At 36.7% G+C, this 25920-nt stretch overlaps 1 protein-coding gene across 2 annotated transcripts in view; it reads right to left on the bottom strand.

Annotated features, from left to right (window-relative positions):
• Positions 1–3684: 3684 nt before the first annotated feature.
• Positions 3685–25920, bottom strand: part of HSD17B4 (hydroxysteroid (17-beta) dehydrogenase 4) — a 72281-nt gene continuing 50045 nt past the window's right edge. For both annotated transcript variants that reach the window (XM_014953449.1, XM_014953448.1), the window contains 7 exons: positions 22722–22791; positions 19270–19376; positions 18871–18957; positions 16291–16380; positions 14191–14329; positions 5951–6078; positions 3685–4117 (listed from right to left, as the gene is read on the bottom strand). In XM_014953449.1, the coding sequence (XP_014808935.1) occupies positions 4028–4117; positions 5951–6078; positions 14191–14329; positions 16291–16380; positions 18871–18957; positions 19270–19376; positions 22722–22791 (711 nt within the window). In that variant the 3' untranslated portion in view covers positions 3685–4027. The remainder of the gene's footprint in view (positions 4118–5950; positions 6079–14190; positions 14330–16290; positions 16381–18870; positions 18958–19269; positions 19377–22721; positions 22792–25920) is intronic.

Consider the following 25920-nt stretch of genomic DNA (forward strand, 5'->3'; position numbering starts at 1 on the left):
ACAAAGGCTGATGTCCAGACTTTAAACCAATGTCCAGGCAGCACCTTATTTACATGTAGACAGAATTAACCAAAACACTATAAAACACATCACAATAAACAGCAGACAATCTTGCTGCCCTCCACATTAAATAGAGTATATGCACCATTAAGAACCTTATTGCTAAGATGCTTGTAAAAGCCTCCTTATTTGCTAGAGAATTCAGAAGCATCACTACAGAGGTATCTGAGATGTTTGGCAAACATGTGGGGCTCTGCAATCCAAGGTAATGGTGCTTATCCCTAGCAAAGAAAAAAACAGTCAAAGAAGCAGCTGTCCTGAAAAGAAGAATGTGGTGTGTTGCTGTTGCACATCTCTAGGTCCTGTGTGGAAGTGGATGCAATGCTATACTGGCAGTGCTGCTGCTGGACTGACAAGAAGGGTCCCCAAAAACGCTCCAGATGAAAGAAATATGGACAGGTTTGAACATGAGCCCCCAAAAGAGAATGACACTGCTCTAGATGAAAGCAGCCGAGAATCATTCAGGCTGAAACATCTACCTACCAAACTGGGTTACATCCCCTTGCATGGATTCTCTGAAAGATACTGGGTTTATTACTTATTTCTGAGAACACTGTTCTTAAAAGCTTGCAACCATAAACAGAAAGTTCTCTCATACTAGCAAGAAGACAAAAGTGAAAACCTCCAAATCACTTCAGGTGTATGTCCAACATAGCAAAGTGACCTTACCTTCAACACTAATGGGTTAAGTTAGTAGTTAGCATGACATTCTACTACAACATACTACAACATTCTGAAGGTAAATGCACTGCGGCAAAGATGAAACCAAAATCATTAATAATGGATATTCAGGACACAAAGCAGATGAAAGAACTAAACACCCAAATTGTGCTCCTAGAAAAGCACCTACCACACTACTGAGAGGTGTGCTCAATTAGCCCTGGTAAGGAGAGCAAAAGGAAGAGCCTTTCGCAGTAGAGTAGGGAGGACTTTCTGTTCCAGCCAAGATTAACACCTATGACCAAGTCATGGTGCAGGAAAAAGCTAAAGTCAGGCCAAAGTCCAGGACGTATATGTCAAACACCAGTGTAACTTTGGGGTGTATCTTTTTTGTTTTTAATTAAGGCCAATATTGTGGATACGACTGAAGGATGCGGCTTTTTTGCCCAACTGAAACCATGCAGCATCACAAGAGTACCTATAATTGACAGGGAGCATGGGATCACCCGGTTAAACGGGTTTGGGAGCACAAAGGGCAACACGCAGGGAGCTGTAATTTGACTCAGCTTTGCCTTTCTTTGACATATCCTTATGTCTACAGATTTGACTGGGGACAGAGCTGTGGAAATGGCTTAGCCCTTGGTTGCCTTAACACTGCATCACAGTAAGAACCGAAACCAAAACAGAGCCTTGAATAATCCCTTAACAGACAAAATGCCCCGAGTCCCATCCCACCACTATTCAGTAACTTTGTGTACTAGACATCACAAAATCAGCAATACAGACTAAGGGGCCATCACACCACCAGAGATAAACATCCCAGGCAGTGTAATCCACTCAGGCATAATCCTGCACTCCCATCAAATTGGGAAACAAAAAACCTAAGGTTTGGATAGAAAATGGCAGAATCTTTCCCAACGATGCAAGTGGCCCCTAGGAAATTCTTCCCAGCTTGTCCGGTTGCTGTACAAGGTAGCTTCCCAGGGATTAAGAGGCCTTACCTGAAAGAGGGGATAAGCGATTAAGAAACATAAGTATGGTATTTGGCACGCTTTGAGACCATGACTAGTAGACTCTTGTTAAGGTGCACTAATCTAGTGCACTTGGGGTTTGTGATAGAACATTCCAGAAATCACTTGTAAGTTTTAACACTTACAAGTGATTTACCGTGAATTACTTTTTAAATTGCAATAGTGCTTTCTCCATTGTATCCATAAAACCTGCAGTAGTGACCTATTAGACCTGTGAGTGAAGTTCAAATAAACTGTTTGTTTGAACCGTACAGCTAAGTCCTCTCCACCACATATGGTTCTTGGGTTACTCTTTCACAGCCTCACCCAAAACATTTAGTAAACTGATCGTCTTCAGTAGACTGAACTTCAACCTGTTAAATCACAACAGGTTGAACAGTACCAGCTTCCCTTGCTTGAGTATTTTTGCTTCCCATTTCCAAAGGGGAGGGGAAACAAAGCTTATTAGCAGTCTGCTCCCTCCTTGTAGGGCAGTGCTTCAAGTTTTCAGACTGTCTTTGGGGCTGAGAAAAAAATAACATGTTGTGAATTTTCAAGACCATGTGACCTACAGTAAATACCATATTCTTAAATGGGTGTATTGATAATTGCATCCCTAGACTCAAAGTTAGTTTCCCACAGTTCCTTTTTCTTAATATAAATATTTTTATGGCATTATACACAGATTTATAGACAGGACAGATACAGGTAGAAAACTAGTATTAGTTTTTTTTGGTGTAGCATGTGCATGCATAATAAACACACAAAGCTGCAACCAATCTGCCCCTCTCATACAACTTCTTAAGAGAAAGTAACAGAAGACACCTGTGTCTATTCTTCACAACATTACTGGTAAATAGAAGCTGGTCAATACTGGCAACACTTAGGTCCTACTTATACACGGAAATGACTGCTGTGAAAAAGGTAGATGTTGAGTGGCTAAAGGACATTTTCCCAATAATTTCTCTTGGATAGCCTCTCTGAGGTGGTGAGGTGCTCTGTTCCCCATCTGTTCATGTAATTTATGCAAGATACTTGTTGACATACTTCAGATTTGTATTTCGTTGCCTGAATTAAAACATGGCTGATAGTACTGCTGCAAAGAAATTAATTTGTGGAGAATTACTCAGTATTACAACATGTAGAATTTATCCTCAAACTGTCGAACTCATCTGCAGCCCCAAAAGGCTCTTTAATGGCTTCAGTCTACTCACAAATTCAGGACAGCGATGTACCTCCCAGTTTTGGGACAAAAAGAAAACAAACCCAAAAATCAAAACAAATCCACCCTCTAAGATAAAGCAAAATGATTTTGTCATTCTAACCAAGGAGAGAAGCCTTAGATATCCTGAATTTTTCAAAAGGTATCAACATAGAACAAGTTTGAATGAGAAAAAAAGATACCGAGCACTAAAAATGTTGGTCACATGGATGAAATTTCCAGGTGTTCCTGTGACTAAGTGATTAAGAGCATACTTTCTTCAGGAAAATATACAGCCACAGCTGCTCTCTCGTTTCTGGCCACAGGCACAAAATAAGGAATTCACTCATACCTTTCCCTGCTGCCATGATGCTGGCCCTCATGAGAACGAATCTACACGAAGAACAACTTGTCTACAGTGACAGCCTTTGGTGCAGTGTCATTACCTCTCAGATGAAAAAGTTTAACCCCTAAAGAATTTATGCTTACCACTTTACATGTAATTTATAAGAGTAACATATAAAAATGAGTGTCTAAATAAGGTGGGAAAAGCTAAAGTTCAAGAGTTTTTCCTGTACAGCAAAAAAACGAATATGACACAATATAAATCAATGGAACACCCATCTTCCAGTTGTTTTAATGGGTTTGTGAGAACTTAAGACAAAAAATAATATTAATTTTAATAATAAACCAGCTAGAGTCATAGACATTAGACAGTCTAAGGCAATACAAATGAAGACTGACAGACACATAGAAGGAGATATCAAAGAGTTGTATTGGTTTAATTTTCTTCAGAATTAATATAGAAATATATGCATCTTTGTAAGAACTACATACATTTTATCTAGATAAAGGCATACAATGAGAAAAGTATGATTCTCTACCATTGCTGACAAAAAAAAAGGGATAATATTAACAGTTATGTTCATTTCATAATTTTCTGCCTACAGCAATTAAAACAGCTTATATATTAGCAGTATAGTGAATTAGTACACTGATGTTAAGCAGCCTACAAATGTTTCAATCGTTGGTTCTGAACTAATTAAAGTTTCTGTCTTCTGAAGTTCTTCACTGCTGTGGTACATGATCAAGCAGTTCAGAGTTTAGCATAATCTTTCAGGATCATTTCCAATTTCTGGCTCAGCATGATGTTCCCCTTCACTTTTAATTTACCGGAAAAGAATGCCTACAAAAAGCAGGGGAGGGAAAAAAAAAAGTGTATTCAACTGTTCACGCATAGTCCAACAAGTTGCTAGAACCAAACAAGGTAAGTGTGGTTGATCAGTACTCAGGAGAAAGCCTTCAGTGTGCAATGCCCATTGCTTATTAACAGAAAACCATCCAAAGTCGAATTTTAATAACATCCAGAATCACAGTTCTCTACCTTGAGTGCAGGCAAGGCCAAATCTACCACTCAAAAAGAAATACAAAACAAGTTCAGTGGTTTCCATTTCTTTTCTATGTATAGCACAGAGGACTTCTCCTGGTACAAGACTAACTTCTTCATAGAAGCTGATGTCAAAATTTCACCAGGGGACAAAAATGAAGCTTCCAGTCCTCCCCTCCCCATGCTATAGATATGCATGTATCCTTACATGAAATGAGAAACTGGAATGAAAAGGACGTTTAAGGAAAATTAAAGGCCTAATGAAAAGGTCAGAAACTACTCGCTCAAGTTCATAACAAATCCAAACAGTACATAATATACCTACAGACACATTCCAAAGAAATGCACTGGCTATATATATAGCATATTATAACAAACAGGAACTAAATGAGATTTCATTGCATTTGCAGAACATTGTATCAACCAATATTTTCACTGAAATGCTGATATTACAATTTTTATTGTCCCGGCTTCAAAGAGCTGTATACCCTGTTTCAACTTAGTTCAGTATTTTTTTAAAACTAGTTTCGCTTCACTGTGGCTTGGCAATTTGAAAACTCTTTTAAAGTTCTCAAACAATGTGCTTTTGCACAGTTCCATTAACTTGAAATACATTCAAATAAGGAATAGAGAGAGCCAGCAGAAAAGAATTTGAATAGATGCTTTGAGCTTCTTTAGATGAAAAACTTCACAGAAACTCAAAGGAAATACTAATGCCTAGGAATAGATAATGTTCCTGAATTGCAATCACTGTTCTTTAACATTCTGAAGATTACATATCAACATCTTGTTTGTTTATGCTTTATGCCTGCTATAAACAGAGGGCCACAAAGGATTTTACTCATATGGTATGTAGGACTTAAAACAAACATTTGCCATCATCGTTAGTCTCCAATTTTACAATCAAAGTCTCCAACAACTTCTGCTGGGGATCAAAGAAAAGGAACTGTTTGATATATGATGAGCTTAATTAAAGTTTTCATTTACTCAAGCTTTAATCTGTAAGCTGACATATTAAATTTGTGACAGTTTAATTTACTTTTACACACAGCATTTTTATGAGCAAAATTAGTAGTTTTAAGCAGTTCATTACTCCAAGAAGCTAAAAGTGCAGCTCAAGATCACTTATCTTTCTTAAATCTTTCCTTCCCTTAAAAATCTACCTAGTTTGGATGAATTTTGACCAGTTGCAATGGATCCACCTGCACACATTATCAGAGATGTCTCTTTGCTGCAGCAGTAGCAGTAAATGAGAAACAAATACCAACTTCCTGCAACACGACCAATCAAAACAGCCTGAATGACCAAACTGACAAAAACCTAAGCTTGGAAGTCATATATTGTGAAGTGCCAGGAAACAAACAAACTACTAACTTTGTAGCACCAGGCATTATGCTATTTGAGGTATCTTTGTCTCAAGGTGATAAAGAGAGTATAAATTCCTCATCATGTCCTCTAACTAATTCAGTATTAGGTAATGACACACTTGTACCTCATCTGACTCTGGTTTATGCTCTCCAAACATCCAGCGTTGGGGATTTTGGAATGCAGACAGTTATGAACCAGAGCTTGATTCAAGGCAAATACTATGTCCTCAGGCAAGTCGGTATGTCTGTGACGCACATGATTTACCTTTTGGGGGTTGATCTTTTGTAGTACCACATCCATGAAATCCTCGTCTGACAGAGTGAAGGTGGTATCAGCAGAACCTCTTGCAGGTCCTTGATACACTGCTCCAGAGCCATTCTTTAAGTCAATTGCTGTGAAGAAGCAGAAAATATAGTTTTATTTCAAAACAAAGATAAAACTTTCAGTCTGAAGAACACCACTCTCCCTATCCATTATTATGAAGCATCCAGTCTAAATATAAATCTTGAGCTAAGAGTCACTTAAAAATGTAAGGGTTTTAAATCTTGTTCTTTAATGAAAGAAAATAATTGAGATTAGAATAGAAAAAAATATTATTCCTGTACTAAGGGGGGGAAGGGGAGCTTTAACAAGGACTGCCATTTGAAAATTCTTTGCATATATGGCAAAACCCATTTTTAATGAACACTTAAGATTCACAGGATATTAATTATTGCAATTACCACAAACATATTAAAGCTAGTAATAAAGCTCTAATGTTTTAAAACAGCATGCTATATTCAGAGAAGGCACATGTGGTGGTGTTCAAACATGCTGCTGCATTTTCCCCATTCTGCCCCACAGACAATAAAGCCTGTTCTGCTTCATGCAAAGAGCAGTTACAGCCTTGGCAAATATCTCTCCTTCTTTTCTGGAAAGCCAAAAATTACTCAAAGTGTGCAGAGCTTCAGAGTGTTCTTTTGCCACACCAAACGATTTGCCAAAATAATCTATTATAAGGCTAACGCTAGCAAGTATAGTGTCATTTGTTGAGAAATACATTAGAAGAATATTTTGACAAGATGTGGTCTGCCAAATCATCCTCAGATTTTGCAAATCCCTGGTCTTTTCTTTTACACCTTTTCCTCTTGGTCTCCTCCTCTACTTTAAGCACAAAAGAAAACCTTTATTCAAGTGGATGTTCCCGTAAGGACATGACATCTCTAATCACAGAATCATGGCTGCCTAGCCAATACTAATACTGTCAGTTGGTTTCTCTTAGTTGTCAAATTTTAAGACACCACCCTAACTAGGAAGACTTATTTCTGCACAAACTATCTTATGTGGATTTTTTTTCAAATAATTTTTCTGAAAGGTGAACTATACAGGCTGGGAATAGCTTTTGTCTCTTTCATTTTCTGAAATCTGTTCTAAGTAATATTATCCTGTTATAATAAAACTAGAAGGGGAATTAAATGTACAATAATGCTAGTCAGAAGTGACATAATGGATTATTATTATCCATTTGATTTTAAGGTAAATGATAATTTCAGGAATAGATTTAATGTACATCACTAACGTGATACACTAAGAGGAGGAGAAAGAAAAGCTAAAATTACTGAGAGCCAGATAACAATTTATACGTTCTATGTTTGTGGTTAGGAGCTATGTAACATTCTTTTGCTCCAAAACAGTGACTTTACACTATACCATTGTAAACAAGCCTTTAAACATTGTTCCTGTAGGTCATGCAGCCACAGAGAAGTCTTTTTAAAAAATAACTTGAAAAATAAAAAATCTATTGAATCATGAAATGCAAGTGGATAGCAGCAGCATCTCAGATTGTTAGCCAAGCTAAACTGCCAATGAGCTTTCAAAATATACCTCTATCTAAATGCTAGTACTGTTACGAACCGCACCAATACAGCCCAGCTGAGCTCCCTTTGATCCAATCAGCAGTGGTGAGCAAGCCCCACATATAAACTCACAAAATGCATGCATGGTTTTCTAGGATGCTTACAGTTCTTCATTATTTATTTTTAATTATTTATGGACCTTAGAAATTATAAGATGCTAAGTCCCTTCTTGTGCTTGATTTTGCATTGATTTTTTTTGGCTGCCCCCACACTTCCCCGAACGTTTCAGAAGGGAACCCTTCTTCCAGAACTGGCTGGAAAAGCAGTTTAGATACATCTCATTGATAATACTAATCCATCAGTCTCAGCAGTGCAAAGTTTAGACGACAGAAAGTTACAATTTAAAAAGTGTAGTGACTCAGGAAAGTGCTAGCAACTGCTAGATTTTCATCTCAATATAGTACATACTTAACACTGCTACAATCCCTGATCTTCTCCATTTCCTGTACAAATCTCAAGAGCACTGCTTATCAATTCACATCTATAATTAATTGTAAGCCCTCAAAGCACAAATATGCCTGTAAATATTGCATAATCATGGTACCATAAGCAAAACTGTTATGTTTAATCACATCAAATCTTTAATTCTTCTCAAATTAAAATGTAATAGAAATTCTAAAAAAAAAAAAAAGACAAATCTAATAGCTTTCCCCAAAATACCAAAATATAATTTCCATTTAAATATCCACTTCCTTTTTATTCTTTTCTTTATTGTTTTTAAGAGCATTAAGATTTTTGCTAAGGAAGAAATAAAGAAAAAAAAAAAGAAGAGAACAACCTCAGAAGAGCAGAGCTCTGTGACAACAAATACTGTCTTTTTCACATAAATATGAAGGACCTTCTACTGTTATTTGACCCACCCCTCCTTTAAGCTTTATCATAAATGAGTTATGACATCTCTAATGCAATCAGTCAAAAAAAAAAAAAAAAAAAAAAAATTAAGTGCGCTCTTGGGACTCACTGAAGCCCCTGGAGCTGGAGGTCACATACCTGTAAGGCACCCCTTCCCCCTCAATACCCAACAGAAAAAGGGCAGCTTACGAGGAAGGTGAGGGACCCATTCCTGCTGCACCCCACAAAAAAAAAAAAAAAAAAAAAAAAAGGAAAAAGAAACAAATCAAAAAAACCCACGCAAAACCCCAAAGGAACTAACAGGAAGAAATTAAATCCCAAAACTTGATACGTAAGCCCTAGTGGGAAAATTCTAGAGCATCAGAGTGGAGAAAGAGTGATCCCCAATACACCATATGTTGATATTTTAAAGAGGAAAAGGAACTTCCCTCCTTAGATATAATGTAGAGATTGGAAAACTACTCCAAAAATGCTCATTTCCTTTTTTTTCCAAGGGAAAAACAAAACCAAACAAAAATGGAGTACAAACACAGACCATCATTTTTCTCACCTCCTGATGCACACCTAGCCTAGAGTAGCCAGACGAGAACTGAGACTAAACTGCAGCACTGACACATGGAAAAACGGATATAAACTGGCAATGAAAGAAACGAGCGGAATACCACATCAGATTCCAACTACCAGAGCAGAAAAATTCTAGCTTTCAGAAATGAACAGCGCAGGTGCCCTCTTGTAAAATACAACTTTATGAGCTAAAGCTACGTAACACAGCTGCCTGCTGTAGCAGGAAACCAGCCTTGATGCAAGTCTCCTGCACGTGTCTTCCACACGTTATCTCCTGGATACAAGGCTCAACGGTTATAGCTTCCATCTCGTCGTCGCTGCGGCTGGCACACTGCACGATGACTGCAGAGCCAGCTCCATCATGACTTGGTCCTGCCACAGCTCTGTCAGTGCTCAGGTGGCCGGTGCCCTGGGCTGCTGCCCGACAGCTACCTGGCACACTGCTAGTGTGGCTCCACTGCTGGCAGATGAGCAGCTGAAAGGTGCCTCTGGTGTTCTTTGCTCCCCAGAACATCTAGCCCTCTGCGTCTGCTACACATACAGCTCTTCTCCTAGCTATTCACATGGCCAACCCACTCCATACAAAAACAGAAGCTTGAGACATGGGTGTGGTACCCCTCAATATTGTGTGTAGCAACGCAAATTAAAGCTGAAGTCCCTTTTAAAAATCAACTAGATTCTTAAACACATAAAATTTCAGTATTACACACTTGGCAGAAAAGCAGAACCAAGCAGTTTCAAAGGATGAAACAGTAAGTATCCTTCAAATTTTAGTTTTCACTTGTATACATAAGTCTTACATTACAGTAATTAAATATCTATGAATTATTATTGTTCATAAGATGCTGTTGTCAGAGTCACAATAAAAAGGTCAAAAAAATTCATATATATACAGGCTAAGACACTAGACATTGACATTCTATGGCAGGCAGCCAAGGAGCCTAAAAATCTAATACTTGGGGCACAGGTTTTGCTTTTCCATCAAAGAGTGCCTTAATATTTCTACTAAAGAAATTTTAAAGGGGTCCAACTATTGTTTTGTTTGTTTTGGTTGGGTTTTTATTTTGCTTTACAGAGGGTAGCTGCAATGGAAGACACAACCTTAAAGCAAATGGAACAAAGTGACACACACTCTTCACTGCCTGAAGTCATATCTAACAGAAATTATTAAGCAGTTTTTCTGTAATTTGTCAGATGTTCACAATCAACTGCATGTAACGACTTCTCCCCAGTTCTCCTAACAAAGTTTTATTCTTCTGAGAATTGGAAAGGAACAGAAGTATCTTCTGCCTTCAGTAAGGTCTTCAGAAGCATGATGAAAAGCAACAGATGGGTAAACGTTTCTGAGTACTGTTCTAGACAGCCATTAACCACCAGCTAACAAATCTCAATGGCAATGTTTCCCAATGTGTCAACTTCCCCCAAAAGAGAAGTTGAAATGAAGCAGTAACTCCAAAAAAGATAAATATTTTATAACCACTGAAAACAAATGCAACTGTACAGTAATAAACATGCAGGAGAGCACAAAGCATGCTTCAGGTAGTGAAGCCAACTCTCAAAGCTGGGAGGTCTCAATTAAGGATTTTGTTAAATAAGAAAAGATAGCTCCAGTTCTACTAAGAATACTTCTTAAGTTTTGATACTGCCAAAGTCTGTACTGCTTTATCTTCTTAAGAGGATTTTCAATATCCTTTTAAATTAGAACTGCTTGCTTCTGTAAAGAAATACCACTAATTAAGACCAGTTGCCAGTGGCTACAGTTCAATGTTGTTTAGACAATGAATTAGCTGTCCAGAATTTCACATGCTGAGTACAAGATCAATGATTCTACACCTCCCTATGGCTTCACACCATCCACAGAGAATTACATAAAAGTAAAGGTCATCACTAATTAAACAGACTAGCATTACTAATATTAGTGCTACCATCAAGAAGTGTGTCTGTAACAACAAAAGCTAAATCCAATTCACAAATCCCAGTTCATTTAAAGTAATAAACAAAAATCTCGGCTTACTGCAAATGATAGAGATCAAACAGTTACAGTTGTAATTAAAACAAAACACTAAAAATAATACAAATTTTAAAAATACAAATTAAAAAAAAAAAACAAACAATTGTTCCTGAAAGCTTGGAAAAAACCTGAATGACTGCATACATGAGAACAAATTTCACAGTGGTCCTTAGTACCGCTGCTTTCTCTCATTTTCTTCCCTCCCAGATCTTAAGAGGCTCAAGGACATTAGCAGAAGATGCTGGAGCTACAATCATTGAGTAAGACAGCAATGAGCTGCAGGGTCCAGATTGTTTCTAGTGCTGTCAATTGCTACAGTTTTCACAACAGCACAAAGCTATGCAAAAGTGACAAGTCAAAAAATTAAAAGACAAGCCAGCACAACTACAAAACAAATTTAATAGGGTGCTTGTAAAGGCCTGGGAGGCCCTCAGAAAGACAGTCCTAAAAGGAAGACAGATAATAAAAGTCAGCACCAACTCAAGGCTTAAAACAAAATATAAAAACTCCTCCAAAATAATCTACCTGCTCACATTTCAGTTGCGTCAGTGATAACATGTCAAGAATTCTGAACATACATTGAAGGAGTATGCAATATTTGTCCACAGCAGCCAAATTCTAAATTAATTTTCATGTCAAATCTTCCTTTTTGCTTTATTGTAGCTATGTACGTTACGAGATATAGCTCTCAAAACAGCTATTTGACTTTAAGAAAAGACAGAAAGATAATTCAAAACTGTTACAATCTAACTTAGCATAACATTTACAAAGCTGATTTAAAACTATTGTACACAGAAGATCAACTAATAAACAGCGGGCCAAATTTAAACGTAAAGAACTGCAATTCTACTGTCAGAGCTGACTAACACTAAAATCTGAAGCAGGTTTTATAATGGTCAAAATAATGACATACAATTAAATTCAAGCTATAGCAAAGGTAACATATTACTATCATTTTCAGTTTTTAAAGTAAAAAATTAATTTGTCAAAGGCTAAAATTTCTAATTATGTACAGAAGCTTCCATTCCATTAACAACAGGAAAAATCAAGCATTCAAGGCAGTAAATATCATTGTCAATGCTGCATATTCTAAATTGGCTGTCATCGATCATGTGCATTACAAAAGTCTTGATGATGACCATACAAAGATCTGTCAGAAATCGTTTGAGTTACCGACTGTATCTTAACTGCAAGAAAGCTCTCTTCCCTTGAATGCAAAGCCACAAACTACTCTTTTCTTCCACATTTACCATGCAAAATGAATTATGCTAGCATCTGGTAGAAAAGATAATGTATACAAACAAGCAAAAAGAATTAAGCTGGCAATTGCTTACAAATCTTGAATGCTTGCCTCTGGAAGGTGGTTTTTTTGCTTCATGTTTGTTTGGGGTTTTTTTAATAACCAGAATAGTGTTTAAAAAAATCTCCAAAAGAAAATTCCATCATGCAGATATATACCTTCCCATTAAAAATCTACCATTAGAATTAAATAGACAACAATTGTCTACTATTCTATTTCTATGAACATAGAAAGTTCTTTGGAAAAGTGATATACAACAGGAGTTCAATGAGAAAAGTAAGCAATAACTTCTACAAGCACCCTTCTTGTCACCTAGATATTTACATTGAACCTTACATATTTACTACACTATACTGACTACAGTAATTCATAAACACTAGCCACTTTTTTGACACCTAAGCTTGAAGAAATTGACCATACTATAAAAAAAGTTGGCAGTAACTTCTCCAAGGTTTTGGAAATGTTTCATTTAAGCTCCTAATAGCAGTCAGCATCAGGAAATGTTTAAAATATTAGACTACCTCCTCCACCCTGCATCCCACAGGGAGCTTTAAGTAGTTCCAAATTCGTATTAAAGTACACATTCTGTTCATCGCAACAGAAGCAGAGGGAACAAGACAAAGAAAAGTTACATCTATTTAATTCCTTTTAGGTAGGAAATAAGCAGTGGAAGAAAGCACTGCTTTCCTCCCACTGCTTCAACAGGAAGCAGAAGAGAGAACAAGCTTTGAAAAATAGAAAAGGCTGACCTTTGATTTAGTCAGAGCAGGAGTACTCTCTCTCTCTCTGGACACAATGACAAAAACATCCACCTGTTTCCCCTCTAATGAACCTTGGTCTCAGGAGGCAGGTAAGGCCGCTGCTCAGTGCAACTCTTTAAGTGTGCCTGTTCTGTGTTCAGCAGTTTGCAGCTTAAGGTCCTCCCCAGCAAGAAATTTTACTCATGGCTTGAACATTCCTCATCAGACTTTTCTTCCATTGATTTGTCCCTCCATTCTTTGAACATATGTAGTACTCAGTTTAGGTGACAAAGTAGTTCCAAAATTAAAGACAATGATAAAACATCTTGAATACGGTTTTGTGGTTTTATGATAAACATGACCATCACTTATATTATGTTTCATTACACATGAAACAATAGACATGACTGATGTAGTGTACAGTGATTCTCTAACAAACACAAATATCCACTTTAAGTGTTTTGGGGTTCAGTCTATGGGCTTCTAATACACATTCTAAAAATGTAAGCAAGAACACAGGAAAGAGTTTATAAGTCTCCTATCCAAGTTCTAAGCATGCCCATAATTTAAATTACTGAGGGTAAAAGTGGAAAACTACAGACAGTAGGAATGATTAAGAGCAGCAATGTGTTTTAAGACAGATCTTCTGAGTAGAATTATGCAGTATTTACCCCCCTCTCATTTTGATGTATAAGTACTCAGCCTGCATAATCTACACAGGTATATTCAATATATTGATTAACTGCTATCCAAGTGGAAATCACTCTTTATCCCTCAAAAGTTGCTTAAAAGGCAACACAGGTAGAACAGCCTACTTTTCTAAATGTAGTGATGATCCAATCTGGAAAATGAAAATAGAAATGCACTTAAGTTCCAGAGGATGAATTGCCTATGCCTACGTCAAAATAGGCAAGTACAGACATATGTTCCTAAAAAGGTCAGTAACTGCCGTTACAGAACTTTATCTGTCCTCCTTGTCACTTGTGCATTTAGTATGCATTCAGATTTTTAGATCCCAATGAATACTCATCTACTATCTTATGCTTATTTTCAAGGCATCAGTTTAATTAAAATGAGGATAATTAATCTCACTTCATTTAAAAAAAAATGCATCAGGGCATTACATAACAGCTACAACTTACTCCACTGCATCGCTGTTTTTCCATCTTTGGTGATGTCCCATTGGAATATGGCATTTACTTTCTTTACCAATTCATTTCCAAGTGCTTTTACACGACGACCAATTTCTTCAAACACAAGGTCACTCTGCAGTCCTGCAGTCTTAAAAAAAGAGAGTGAATACGAAGAATTTTAAATTGAAACTCTGTTAAAGATGTACTAAATATGCCTATTAGTTCAAGCACTGTGTCCAGGAAAAGTCTCTATTGCAGAATTATTAAATGCAACTGAGATTTCTTCTACCACAAATAACCACCCTTAGCAACTTTCAGCATTAAACAGTACATTCAAGCAGAAAATGCTTCATGGACTCTTCCTTGAGAATTCTTTCAAATCTTGCTTTTGCAGTTTTTGTCATTTATCACTACAATTCAAGACATGTTTCATAATTAGGGCTCTAAGATCCTCTAAATTACCCTTTATTCCCTTTGGAGGATAAACATTGCCACTTTGTCCGTAGTAAATTGTGTGTTAGTTTTTAAAACACAAAAATATTTTTGCCAGTACATTACATTAACATGGCATGGAAGATGTTCAAAATATACTACATCATGAACACAGCCACAACTCCAGTGCAGACACAATCTGTTTATCATTTAAAAATGGGATTAGCTACCTTTACATTTTCAACTTTTCCAATTACATATTATTTCGCAAACCTATCATTGTCTTTCTTTAATAAATATTTGTTCTGGATAAAATGCTACACTTTAAGAAGCTGACCCAGTGACATTTTTCATCTAACTGGGAGCAAAGGAGCTCTCACAGCTTTAGTTGTTCTGCTGTACCAACCTGCACACCAGAATGCAATACTCCTCACAGTGATGAGACTGCTATCTCGTCACCTCTTTGGTTAAGCCTAATATTTTCCATTACATAACAGAGTTCCTGATGACATCCAATTTTGCCACTCACTCACTCACACTAGTTTCCCCTGGTGGATGTCTGCCTCTTCCAGCAAACTTCTGCCAAAGCTCCTTAATTTCTCCAAGTAAGCTTAAAAAAAAAGCACCTGTTCTGCTCATGTTAAAAAAAAAAAAATCTCTATAATTAGTTCACTGAAAAGTCCGAATACTTAATGTTTGAACTTAAAATGCAGATTTGGAAACAGTTCACGATGTCAGAGGATTAAATACAACCAGCAAAAAGAAACAGATTCCAGGAATATATCACAAGCTTTATATGAATGTCACTACCTCAGTACTCCATAAACTTCAACACATTAAAGTTTTACCCTTCGCAGGCAGGAATCATAGGGAAAAAGCCATATAGGTCACTAAGGCAATGCACTGTGCACCCGTGTCTTTTAGACCACATTAAGAACGCAGGACATCATCAGCATTGCATGTACAATTCTGCCTTTTGTGGCTAGTCCAGTACCCAAGGCCTAATGCATGCATGCAGAGGATTTTTTTAAAATATATATAGTATGAAGTGTGTTTCATGTGTTGGGCCTAAGCACATGCACAACTAACCATTAGACCCTTCTTTCAAAATGATCCAATGTCAAAACTGTTCTTTCTTACGAGTACACTATCTCATTTTCATTTGTTCTATTCTAATGCCTCCTGCCACTCCTCCATGTCTCTCTGAAGAAACTGAGAAAGGTCACACACTTTTACAACTTGCATTAAGTTTGATCTTCAACATCTACAAAATAAAAACACAAATTCTCATTTTAGAGGTACAGCCCCAAATGAAAGGGACTAATTCCAATCTTAAGTCATGCTAAGTGCTCAAAGCTTCTGTCCCTCACTGGTGCATGCCTCACCAATTTTGTAATATGGAGCGTGATGCTTATCCTAACAGTTCAATGGGCATCAAGCAGTTCAAAATTCATCAGTCACCCCGTGTACCTTAAAATGGCTGTATTTTTTCCCTCAAATAGATCCACAGACCTCTGTATCTTAAACAACGTCTGTGTTCACATCTCTGAACTCATACTCACCTCAAGTACTGAAAATAAGACCAGTAAGTGATCAAATATTTTTCCTGTGTTTTCCACAAAAATAAAGCCTAACTATGCTGCTTTGCAAGTAAAGACTTCTATTGTTTTCCCATACCTTTAGAGGCTCCCGTGCAGAAGGCTTATCCAAGCCTGGTACTATATCCACATAGCCCCCTGCAATAGCCACTTCTCCAGTCTCTTTGACCTGTGGTGGGGGAAACAATTATGTTAAAGAGGTTAGGTATTCACAGAAGTCACAACAGAAGGGCAACCACAGAGTCTTCCTCACATTTTAAAATCAGAGAAGAAGAAAAGAGAAAACATAAAAGGTCCAGAGTGAAAAAAACCCATGCCATAAATGAGTTGCAGTGTTGAGGTAAGTTAGTGTACTATGCTTTGCAAAAAGTTCTTCAAACAAAGGAAGTATTTGCTTCTTGAGAAATTATACCAAAATATTTTGCTGGTTTTGTGTTCACAAAATGGTAGAAAAACCTTATTTATCTGAAAATTTACCTTCACTGTTATGTTACCATTAATGTTACCTCATGAATAGTTCTGAGAAAGATTCTGAGTAATAAAAAAGTTTTGCTATAAAATGTTTTTTCTTAAGGTAGGTATATAGTTGTCAAGACAGTTTCACTCTCTTCAGGTGCCTTATACTGCAACTTTCACTAGAAACAATTTTTTTAAGCATTATAAAACCAGAAAAATTACATGACCAAAGACGAATATATCAGAATTCATTCAAAGGTGAATATCTGAATTGTCTTCTGGTTTAATTTTTTGAAATAGTTAATTGAAGAAGAAAATTTCATTTGGCATTGTCTCTTTAAGGAGAGCCTGACCAATCATTCTGACTTACGGCAGCAAACAGAACATGGCAAAATGATTCACTGAAAATGCATGTAGAGAGTTATAGGATGAACAGCCAAAGCAGAGGAACATCCAGTATCACAGCCTAGCTTATTTCACAGGTGAAGTTAATACAAAAAGACTACATAATAATGATTACTCATATCATGCCTAACCACTTGTCACCCCCTGCCACTGCACTTCAGACAACGCTGAAAATGGATTTAAACCAGCAGTTATATGTCTACTTTCAGTTTGATTTAACCAGAGTTTATTACAAGTACAAACATGACTTTACTTCAGGGTCATCCAATATGCAAAAAGAAATAGAATTCTGCACAATCTGTAACTGTTGAAACAAGGTGGTTTTCTATAATCCTGTTAAACATTGTAATTTCTCTACAAAATAAGTTACTCCACACTTGAGGAAAAAAGAACAACCTGTGGCAAAATCCCCCAAAACTCTACATGTTACCAGTGACTAAGCCAAGCATAATAACAAATCCAGCCTTTAAACAAAACATCCCACACGGTTTACATATTTCAAAGGTCCTGGAAGCATATAATGAATTCTGTTAATTTACACTATACATTGCAAATCCTCAAAAGTAAATACTTGAAGTCTAGAAATTCTGTCAGGCCTGGGTGGAAGTACTTTTAAACATAGCTACACATAAATATAGTAATCTCCAAAGCTCATTTGAGGCACCAAACTGTCTTGTTTACTGCCAGTAACCAGAGACTGAGCGTTCATACATAGTAGCCTCAATATTGTTATCATTCTGCAATTCTATAGCTGCTAACACTCATGAGGTCTGCAAACAAAACATAGAATGTTTATTCCACCAAGCTGTACTCCTATGGAAACAGCAGTCCTATGTCCTTATGATGATTCTCCTCATTTGGTTTTGCCTGCCCCATCCTCTCTGCAGCTGCAACTATCCCTGCTGCTGTACTCACTAATCAACAGCTGGCTACACTGTTGATTACAGAGACAGGGCTGCAAAACTTTGGCCAGCCAAAGCAATGTAAATTGTACCTGTATAAACCAACATACATCCACAAATACCAGTAGCAAATCATAAGTTAAGAAAGCAAAAGTGTCATACGATGCTACAACAGGACTGATGAGCATTTGCTTTTTGCCTCTACGTGAAGTATTTTACCATTAGCTTCCAGTAAGTATCCTACCAAGTGTAGGACACCTACACAAAATGCTAACAGCAATGCCAAAGAAAAGAGAATAATGCAAAAACTGAATTTATAAAATTGTAAGCTCTGTTTTATTGCAGTTACTATGCCCAAATACTACGGAGCTTCTATGTTTAAGTAAGTTGTTCTGTGTAGATGCAGCTTAATTTTAACTCCTTTTAAGCTAAATTTGTAGAAGTTTACCTGCATAAACTAACTGTCAGGAGCTGATGTATGATAAACAAACATTAAAAAAAGATGCACACACAAGTTTATGAATAACTCCAGAAAACAAGTACAAACTATGCTGATCTGAGAATGACTGCTTTTTGCTGTTCCACAGTGGACAAACACAGAAAATGCAATACCGTGAAATGAGTTCTCATATTATTTAATCTACGGAGCGTATTAAGTCTTATGAGTATTTTCATTTTTATATTTTGTTTTTCTATTTATTTTTATGGTATTTTTATTGGAATCTTAGTGGCACCATAAAATCAGTATGAATATTTCATTCTATCCACTTAATTTCTTTACAAAACCTTCTTCAATGGTGTGCTTGATGGGTCACTTTTTTTGGTTCCCCTCATACCCCCAGTCTTTTAGCCAACGCATCTTTCTTTGAAGCCCACAATGGTGAGTATGTTCTGACCTTGGTCTGAAAATGGATTCTGTTTCCTTCCTTCCACATTTCTGTTTGTAAAGTTTGCCCTGGATAGACCGGTTTCGCAAAGCGAACCTAAAAAAAAAAAAAAGAAAAAAAAAGAGGTAAAAAGAAGTGGGGATGTGAAAAGATTTGTCATATGTACACGCAAAGTTTAAAAGCACAGGCTCTACTGAAATGAGAAAAAACAAAGAGAAAAATCAGTTAACTAGTAACACAGAAAGCCTAAATATTTAAGTAAATATATTAGATAGAGGCATGCAGCAATAAGTAATGCAATTGTGGTAGTTAAGACACTGCAAAAGTCTCTTCCCACCCTAAAGAATTTTTTTGGCACTGAAACCAGAAAAATCAAGAAAATTAACAGCAAAGATTGAACACACAGACCTTGATTGCCTTGAACCTGTTCACATCGTTATTTGCAAACTGCTTCAAAACGTTTCTAGCAGCAAACCCAAAGGAGCATAGTCCATGAAGTATTGGCTTCTTAAATCCTATTTGAAAAAGTAATATTTTAGCATTTGTAATATTAGGAGTTTGCATGTTGCTTCTACAAACACCTATATTTTATTCATAGTATTTTCTTCCAATATTGTTGTTTCTTTTTAACCTAATTTATCTCACTGAAAAAGTGCCTGTTACCATTTATTGCTTTGTCTACTTCGAGGCAAGGGAAAGTGCTCACTGAGAACTGGCACTCCAACACTGCCTATGCTACGTAAGACTCTTATTCCCTGCCTGTTGAGGTGATAAAAAGAAAAATGAGGAGATCGGCTGTTTCAGTATACATGCACAGGCACACTAGACACACAGTCACATGGAAAAATGCATGGGTAAGAGGTGTTGTAATGATTAAGAAGTGTGATACCAAGGTTATTTGCTTCCCATTTTTAATTCCTATTGATGGTTGCCAAAAGTCTTCAAATATAGTGCACACTTCAGGCTTAACTTTTCTTTATTTAGAAGTGGAAAAAACCTTGAAAAAAAATCAGACATTTTTGAACACATCTAATAAAATGGAGAAAAAAAAATACAGTGTTTAGTTTACACTGACATTTTTGGTCAGGTTTCCTCGCACTTTTATGCTTTGGAGCAGGAGCTGACTCTTGGCAGAGGATAATCTTTGTATTAGTGCTGAATCTTTTTCCAGTCCTGTCAAAGTCTGACAAAATAAACCTTTGGAAACTGACCTGAGATTTGTTAAAGTGCAACGGTTACGTTTTAAAGTGCTGGTTGTACTGAGAATGTCCTGATCCCTTAGCAGGCTGCTCTGACCTGACAGGGCATGTGAAGAGTAATTGATCACACGTGCAACAGCCCATGGATTCAGGACAGGTCTGTGAAGCTTTGGCTCTGAAACCAGTTGCTTTGCCTAGAACTCATCTGCTACTGTTGACTGCCAGTCTGTTTTTCCTGAGCTCTAAACAACTCAACACAGCATCTACACAGCATGAAAAGTTGTCCCAAGGGGCGTCAGCTGGGAAAAAATTGCAAAAGTAAAAGCAAAACCAAAACCAACCAAACAAAAAAGAGGAGACAGGAGAAAGTCTAGCTTGCAGAGAATCAGAAGATGTAGAAGAAACCACCTTCACAGGACTCCATGCTGGGAAATATGGGAATTCTTAGACATGGCCCAAAGGAAAAACAAGACTAGCAGGAGGACGGATGAGAAGCAGAACTTTTGACTCCTTATGTTAGGAGAGGAGATGTGATAGGACTGGCTAAAAAGAACATGAGTCTGTTTTCTTGCTGTAAGTATTCCACTCTGATCATTCTACCGTTTCATTCCTGTAAAATATTTTAATATGCACACTTTTAGTAGCACTTTCTTTTTTGTACACTGTGCACAGAGTATTTCTGAAAGCACAAAGATACCATGAAGTCAATTTTAAAACAGATTACTGGCATTATTGTTAAATATTGGTATTCTGTATCTCCTGTACAGAATGTTACAGTGACATTTATCTCTTTAAAAGCTTCATGAACCAAAAAACACCACTATTTTCAGAACTCAGAATCGGACAAATATATATGGTCCTATTCTCCTTAGTATTGTATTTATAAAGTTAATGCACACTCAAAGAAAAATCCGTAAGGTAATCAAATTACTTTTTTATCTAGTCTAACATAAAAACAAAGCAAGCGTTGCTGTAATTTTCTAATATCCTAGAAATACTCATAAGCTACAGGAATAAAGGCTCAAGAATATAAACAAGTGTTTTCATGTAGTATATCTCCTTTGAAACATTACCCACAGGAAGGCTTAACAATAATCCTGGAATGACCTGAGTGCATTACGCTGAATGCCTCCTTCCAGTGCACACTGGTAAGAGCCAGTCAAAGAGAACATTTACAGAGATTAAAGAGAAGGCAGTGTGTGAATATGCCTAAAGAATAAAGCTTTTGTATAACTAGAGAAAAATATTTGCGGAATATCTCTACAGTCATTTTATTCCGTGTTTGAACCTACATTTAGTATAGGTATGTGAGTGTGAGCCTGCCACAGTTCCAAAACCCCGTGTGGCAGTTTTCTGTTCACACAAGACTACCTCATCGACAGAGTTAATTTAATTTTTCACTGTGTCTAAGCACCAGTGCATTTTGTGTGAGCAGGTCAAAGATTTCTATTCCTTCTGTAAGGTTTTTATAGAATTATCATCGTTATTTTAAACACTGGGGTTTCAATCATAAACATATCTTTTTCTCCTCCAGCATCTTCAGAAGTAATTGGGTGATTCCATCTAAATCTTTATCCAAAATCATCAGCTGAACAAACAAACAGAACGGTTTAATAAACCAGGGAAATCTCTCTATGGATGCTGGTATTTGATTAACACAAATTTACATAAAATTATACAAAACAGAGTTAACCAAATGTTTAGTATGTATTTATGAAAGAAGACGATTTGTGGAAATATGTTAAGCGAGATCTGAGCAAGGAAGCAAAGCTCTGCTCTACTTATCTTGGTAAGAGCCCCATATAATGGTACTTCTATATGAAAATGAAGTCGCTGCAAAACTGCAGATCAATTATTACAGACCTCAAACCAAGACAAATATTTTCATGTAAAGTTTATGATGTTAGCACACACCCTCAAGAAAATTTCTTAAGTAAATAAAATTGCTGTCTGCCTGGATTAACCACAGTATACTATTAATAAGGCCTGAAAAGAACTCTGAAACACACCTTTACAACTGAAACTGAAGAAAAAAGATCCTTCTTTTGTAATAACATCTCTGCAAGAATCAGCTCATGTAGCCTATAGCCTGGTGCTTTGGCATGTAGCATCACATAAATGAACAAGTTACTGCACTAGTAAGAGGTGCAATTGAGCAACTTCATAGGACTGAAGTGCTGACAAACTCATTTCCTCCCATCCTCCTTGTATTTATTGGGATTGAGAAGACTACACAGAAGCACAAGGAATTCCACTGCAACCAACATAATCTCAAAATTGTTTAGATGGAAAGAATTATCTATCAAAGAATTTATGGAATTCCTTCTGAAGCTTTTAATAGTGAATTATTTCTGCTTATGAAACAGAGATTGCAAAGATCTGATAGTGGCAACAGATCAGCTCTAAAAGGAAAAAAGGGTAGGAGGCAGGTTTCCATTGTAGGTAGAGTCCAAGCATCATTCCACATTCCTAGCTACAAGTAGCAATGCTTTAAAGTGAAGCGTTACACAGAACTTTGGAGACATCTAATGGTGATTCTAAGAACAGCTATAAAAAGCATTGTTTTTTCCAGTTTGTTAAAGACAGTGGAAAAAAAAAATTAAAAATACATTTACATCATCCATCATCCAAATATTAATACAATGGCATCCCTCAGCTCACCTCCAAGAGCAGCAAAACTTGGATCAACATGTAAAGGATTCCAATCCCCACTCAGCCGATATAAGGCCGCCTGCAGAAACAAAGAAGGAAAAAAATGGGAAGCTAGCTATGCTTGGCAGAAATGAGCAGGGGTCACTCAAAAACTTATCACAGATTAAAAAACGTATCACAATCCATTTTACTAGTCCTTAAGTAACATACTCTACAAAAAGAAAGGTGAAACAGAAATCAAATGTTACAGTGCAGACAAACTGCCACAGCTCCAGGGAAATGTGCCAAGAACTGTGTGTGGTCTTGGTACTTAAGAAAAGTAATACAACTGCTTAATGTCAGCCTACTCTGCTGACATAAAAATCCAACATTTTCTAGAATTTGTCCACAGGTTCTTTAGCTGGAAGTGTAATTTTGAAACAGTCTTTTCTGACAGATTCATCCACAGTTAAAAAAAAAATACATTTTTTTTTAAACACACACACAGAGTACCATGTTTTTTCAACATTCAATTCATCTTACAGAGATCAGAAATACCCCTATCTTCCCCTTTTAAGAGTAACATGATTGACTAATTGTGACACGCTTCTCTCTTAACAGCTTCATGTGTAGCTAATCCCAATGTTAAAAACAAACAAAACCCCAAAGTAAGACACCAAGCTTTCTAGAGAACTGTTGCTTTGTATTAAATATTCTCTTTCACTTGCAAAAAGTAGAGAAATACAAATGTAGTGTCTTGTATATACTGTGAACGTGAATAAATCTGAGAAACAATGTCTGTTTCCTGTCTCTGTGATGCCTTAGCGTTTTCATTATCAAAACTGGTATTTGCTCTATATGCATCTTTCTGGACTAAAAACTTATCCCCCAGTCATCAGATTCCAGTGAAATACAGTGACTACAGGATTGTGGGGTACTCTTTAGTATGACACCCCCAAATTACAGTCACGTCAAATAACACTAGTGAAGTTTTCATGAAGTTTGCAAGAATTTAGTAGTTTTTTTATGAAGGCATATAAAAATTGAGTATGAATTTAATTGAAAAGAGCTTTTAAACTGAAAACAAATTTTATTTTGATTGAGCACATTACTGGGAACCCCTTATCAATAAATATTTTCTCCCAGAATTTTGGTCTGGGATGCTAAAAAACGGTATGTGTTTATCCAAATGAGGGTAAACTGCACTAAATTCTGTTTGAAGGAAAGAAGCTAACAGATTTATCAAAGGGATGGAAAAAAAAAAAAAAGATTGATTCCCCAAAGGATGGATTTTCTGATCTATGTCTAACACCTTTTCTTCTATCAAAACTGAAGCAAAGGACAGTGTAACTAAAGATGGTCTGAACTCATTATTTTAATGCATAATCCCCCTTTGTTTATTTTAATCTTTTAATATTCAGGTCCATTTCTTCAAGTGCATACACTAAGCTCTAGTTCTCTCTTATTTGTCCCAGTAGCCTCCATCAACACAGCAAAGTGACCTTCCAAAAGGGACAAAGGACAGGGCAAATACTTGGCTGAAGGAAGAGATAATCTGAAATTAATCTTACAGCATTAATCTCAGCTAGAAATAGCTGAGATATCTCACCTGGTGAGAAGAAAAAAGTCAAGATCTCCTGAAGGCAGTATCCTCTTCAGCTAGCAATCTACAAGCCAAATCATGTCCAAAATGGCAAGCCAAAGGAATTGTCAAGTGATCCTATGCCACAGAGGCAATTCTATAGGTGGCACCCAAGGAGTGTGTGATTCAACACACGGTGCTGCTCGAGGGTGGAATAGGAAACCAAACTCATATAATGTAAATATTTACACTCTACTACACCACTAAGGCAGCTGGAGTGAAGTGATGAGGGGGAAGAGATAGCTGGAAACAGGCTCACAATTATGATTCATGTTGAGCACCTGCTCCCTTCACTTATTATTCTCTCTTATCTCAACACTCACACAAATAGAAGAAAAGTGGGGATCTAAAAGTGCCACCACACTCCCAATCGCGCACATAAAAACCCACAGCAGCAGGGGTTCAGAGAAGAACATGTACCTGCTGCTCTTCTGACTTGCTGTGTCTTCCCTTGTCCCCGCTCTTCCCCTGAGTAGTTGTTAAAACTGTGTTTTCACTGTCGAAAGCTAGAGATAAGCAACTTTGATGTACCACTAGCTTCTTTGCTAAGACCTGCCTAAGGCCATAATGCCACCAGTATCAAAGTTTTAACACTATGAAGGAGACTTTTAGTGAGGAACAGACTCTTAGTAACTTTAAAAAAAAAACAACAAAAAAACCCCTGACAATTTAAGGAGAGTTGCTCTTGACAGAATTCTCCAAAGTAGAGTATCACCCTTCATTGCTAGTTTTCTTTCTAGACAGTCTAAAATCTAACAGTAAATTGCCACTCTTGAGAACTAGAAAATAAAAGTTGCCAGATGTGAAATAATAAAATAATTAAATGGCTTTTTAACTAAATTAACATTCTAAAGTCTCACTTTCAGTCTTCCATTAATTTAAATTTTTACAAAAACTGCCAGGACACTATTTTCACGAAGGAGCTGTTGTAATAGGTTTTAATTCAAACTAAATAACATTTAGTTGTAGTACAAAATGTAAAATTCTATTTATGTAGCATAAAAAAGAGAAATTTCTGTTTTTGCCTAAAATCTCAACTTAAATCTAGTTATGCAGCTGTTGCTTACTAAAGCTGTAATAAGAACTAGCCATTTATTGGGAGTGATAATAAGCACTATTTGGGAGACAATACATCTACCAGATGCTTTTCAAAATTACTGTAGTAAAAAATAATTGTGCTTCACCAACAAAATAAACGTAGCATGTAGGAAATAATGAGGTTCAGAGAATTAAATGTGGTAAATATATTTAACTGAAAGTCTGACAGATGAATATGGGAGATGACACTTGTCTTGTACTTTCAAGAACTAGAGTGGCACTAGTCACAGCTAGAAAACACATAAGCTGAACTGAATAAAACAGTTACACAGCAGGTTATTTCAGATTCAGTGCAGCCAAGTCAGGTCTGCCAACAAACTGCTTTTCATTTACGACAGTCTTTGGTATTACTTCATTACATCACATTCTACATAAGAAGAGAGTGGTTTTAAAACCTTGCTGGCTCTACTTTCTATATTCCTCAAATAATGACATTTCCTGAAGCCTTGTGTGATAACATTAAAAAAAAAAAAAAAAAAAAAAAAAGAG

Source organism: Calidris pugnax, unplaced genomic scaffold, assembly GCF_001431845.1.
Source record: "Calidris pugnax isolate Ruff unplaced genomic scaffold, ASM143184v1 scaffold209, whole genome shotgun sequence".
Taxonomy (NCBI): Eukaryota; Metazoa; Chordata; class Aves; order Charadriiformes; family Scolopacidae; genus Calidris; species Calidris pugnax.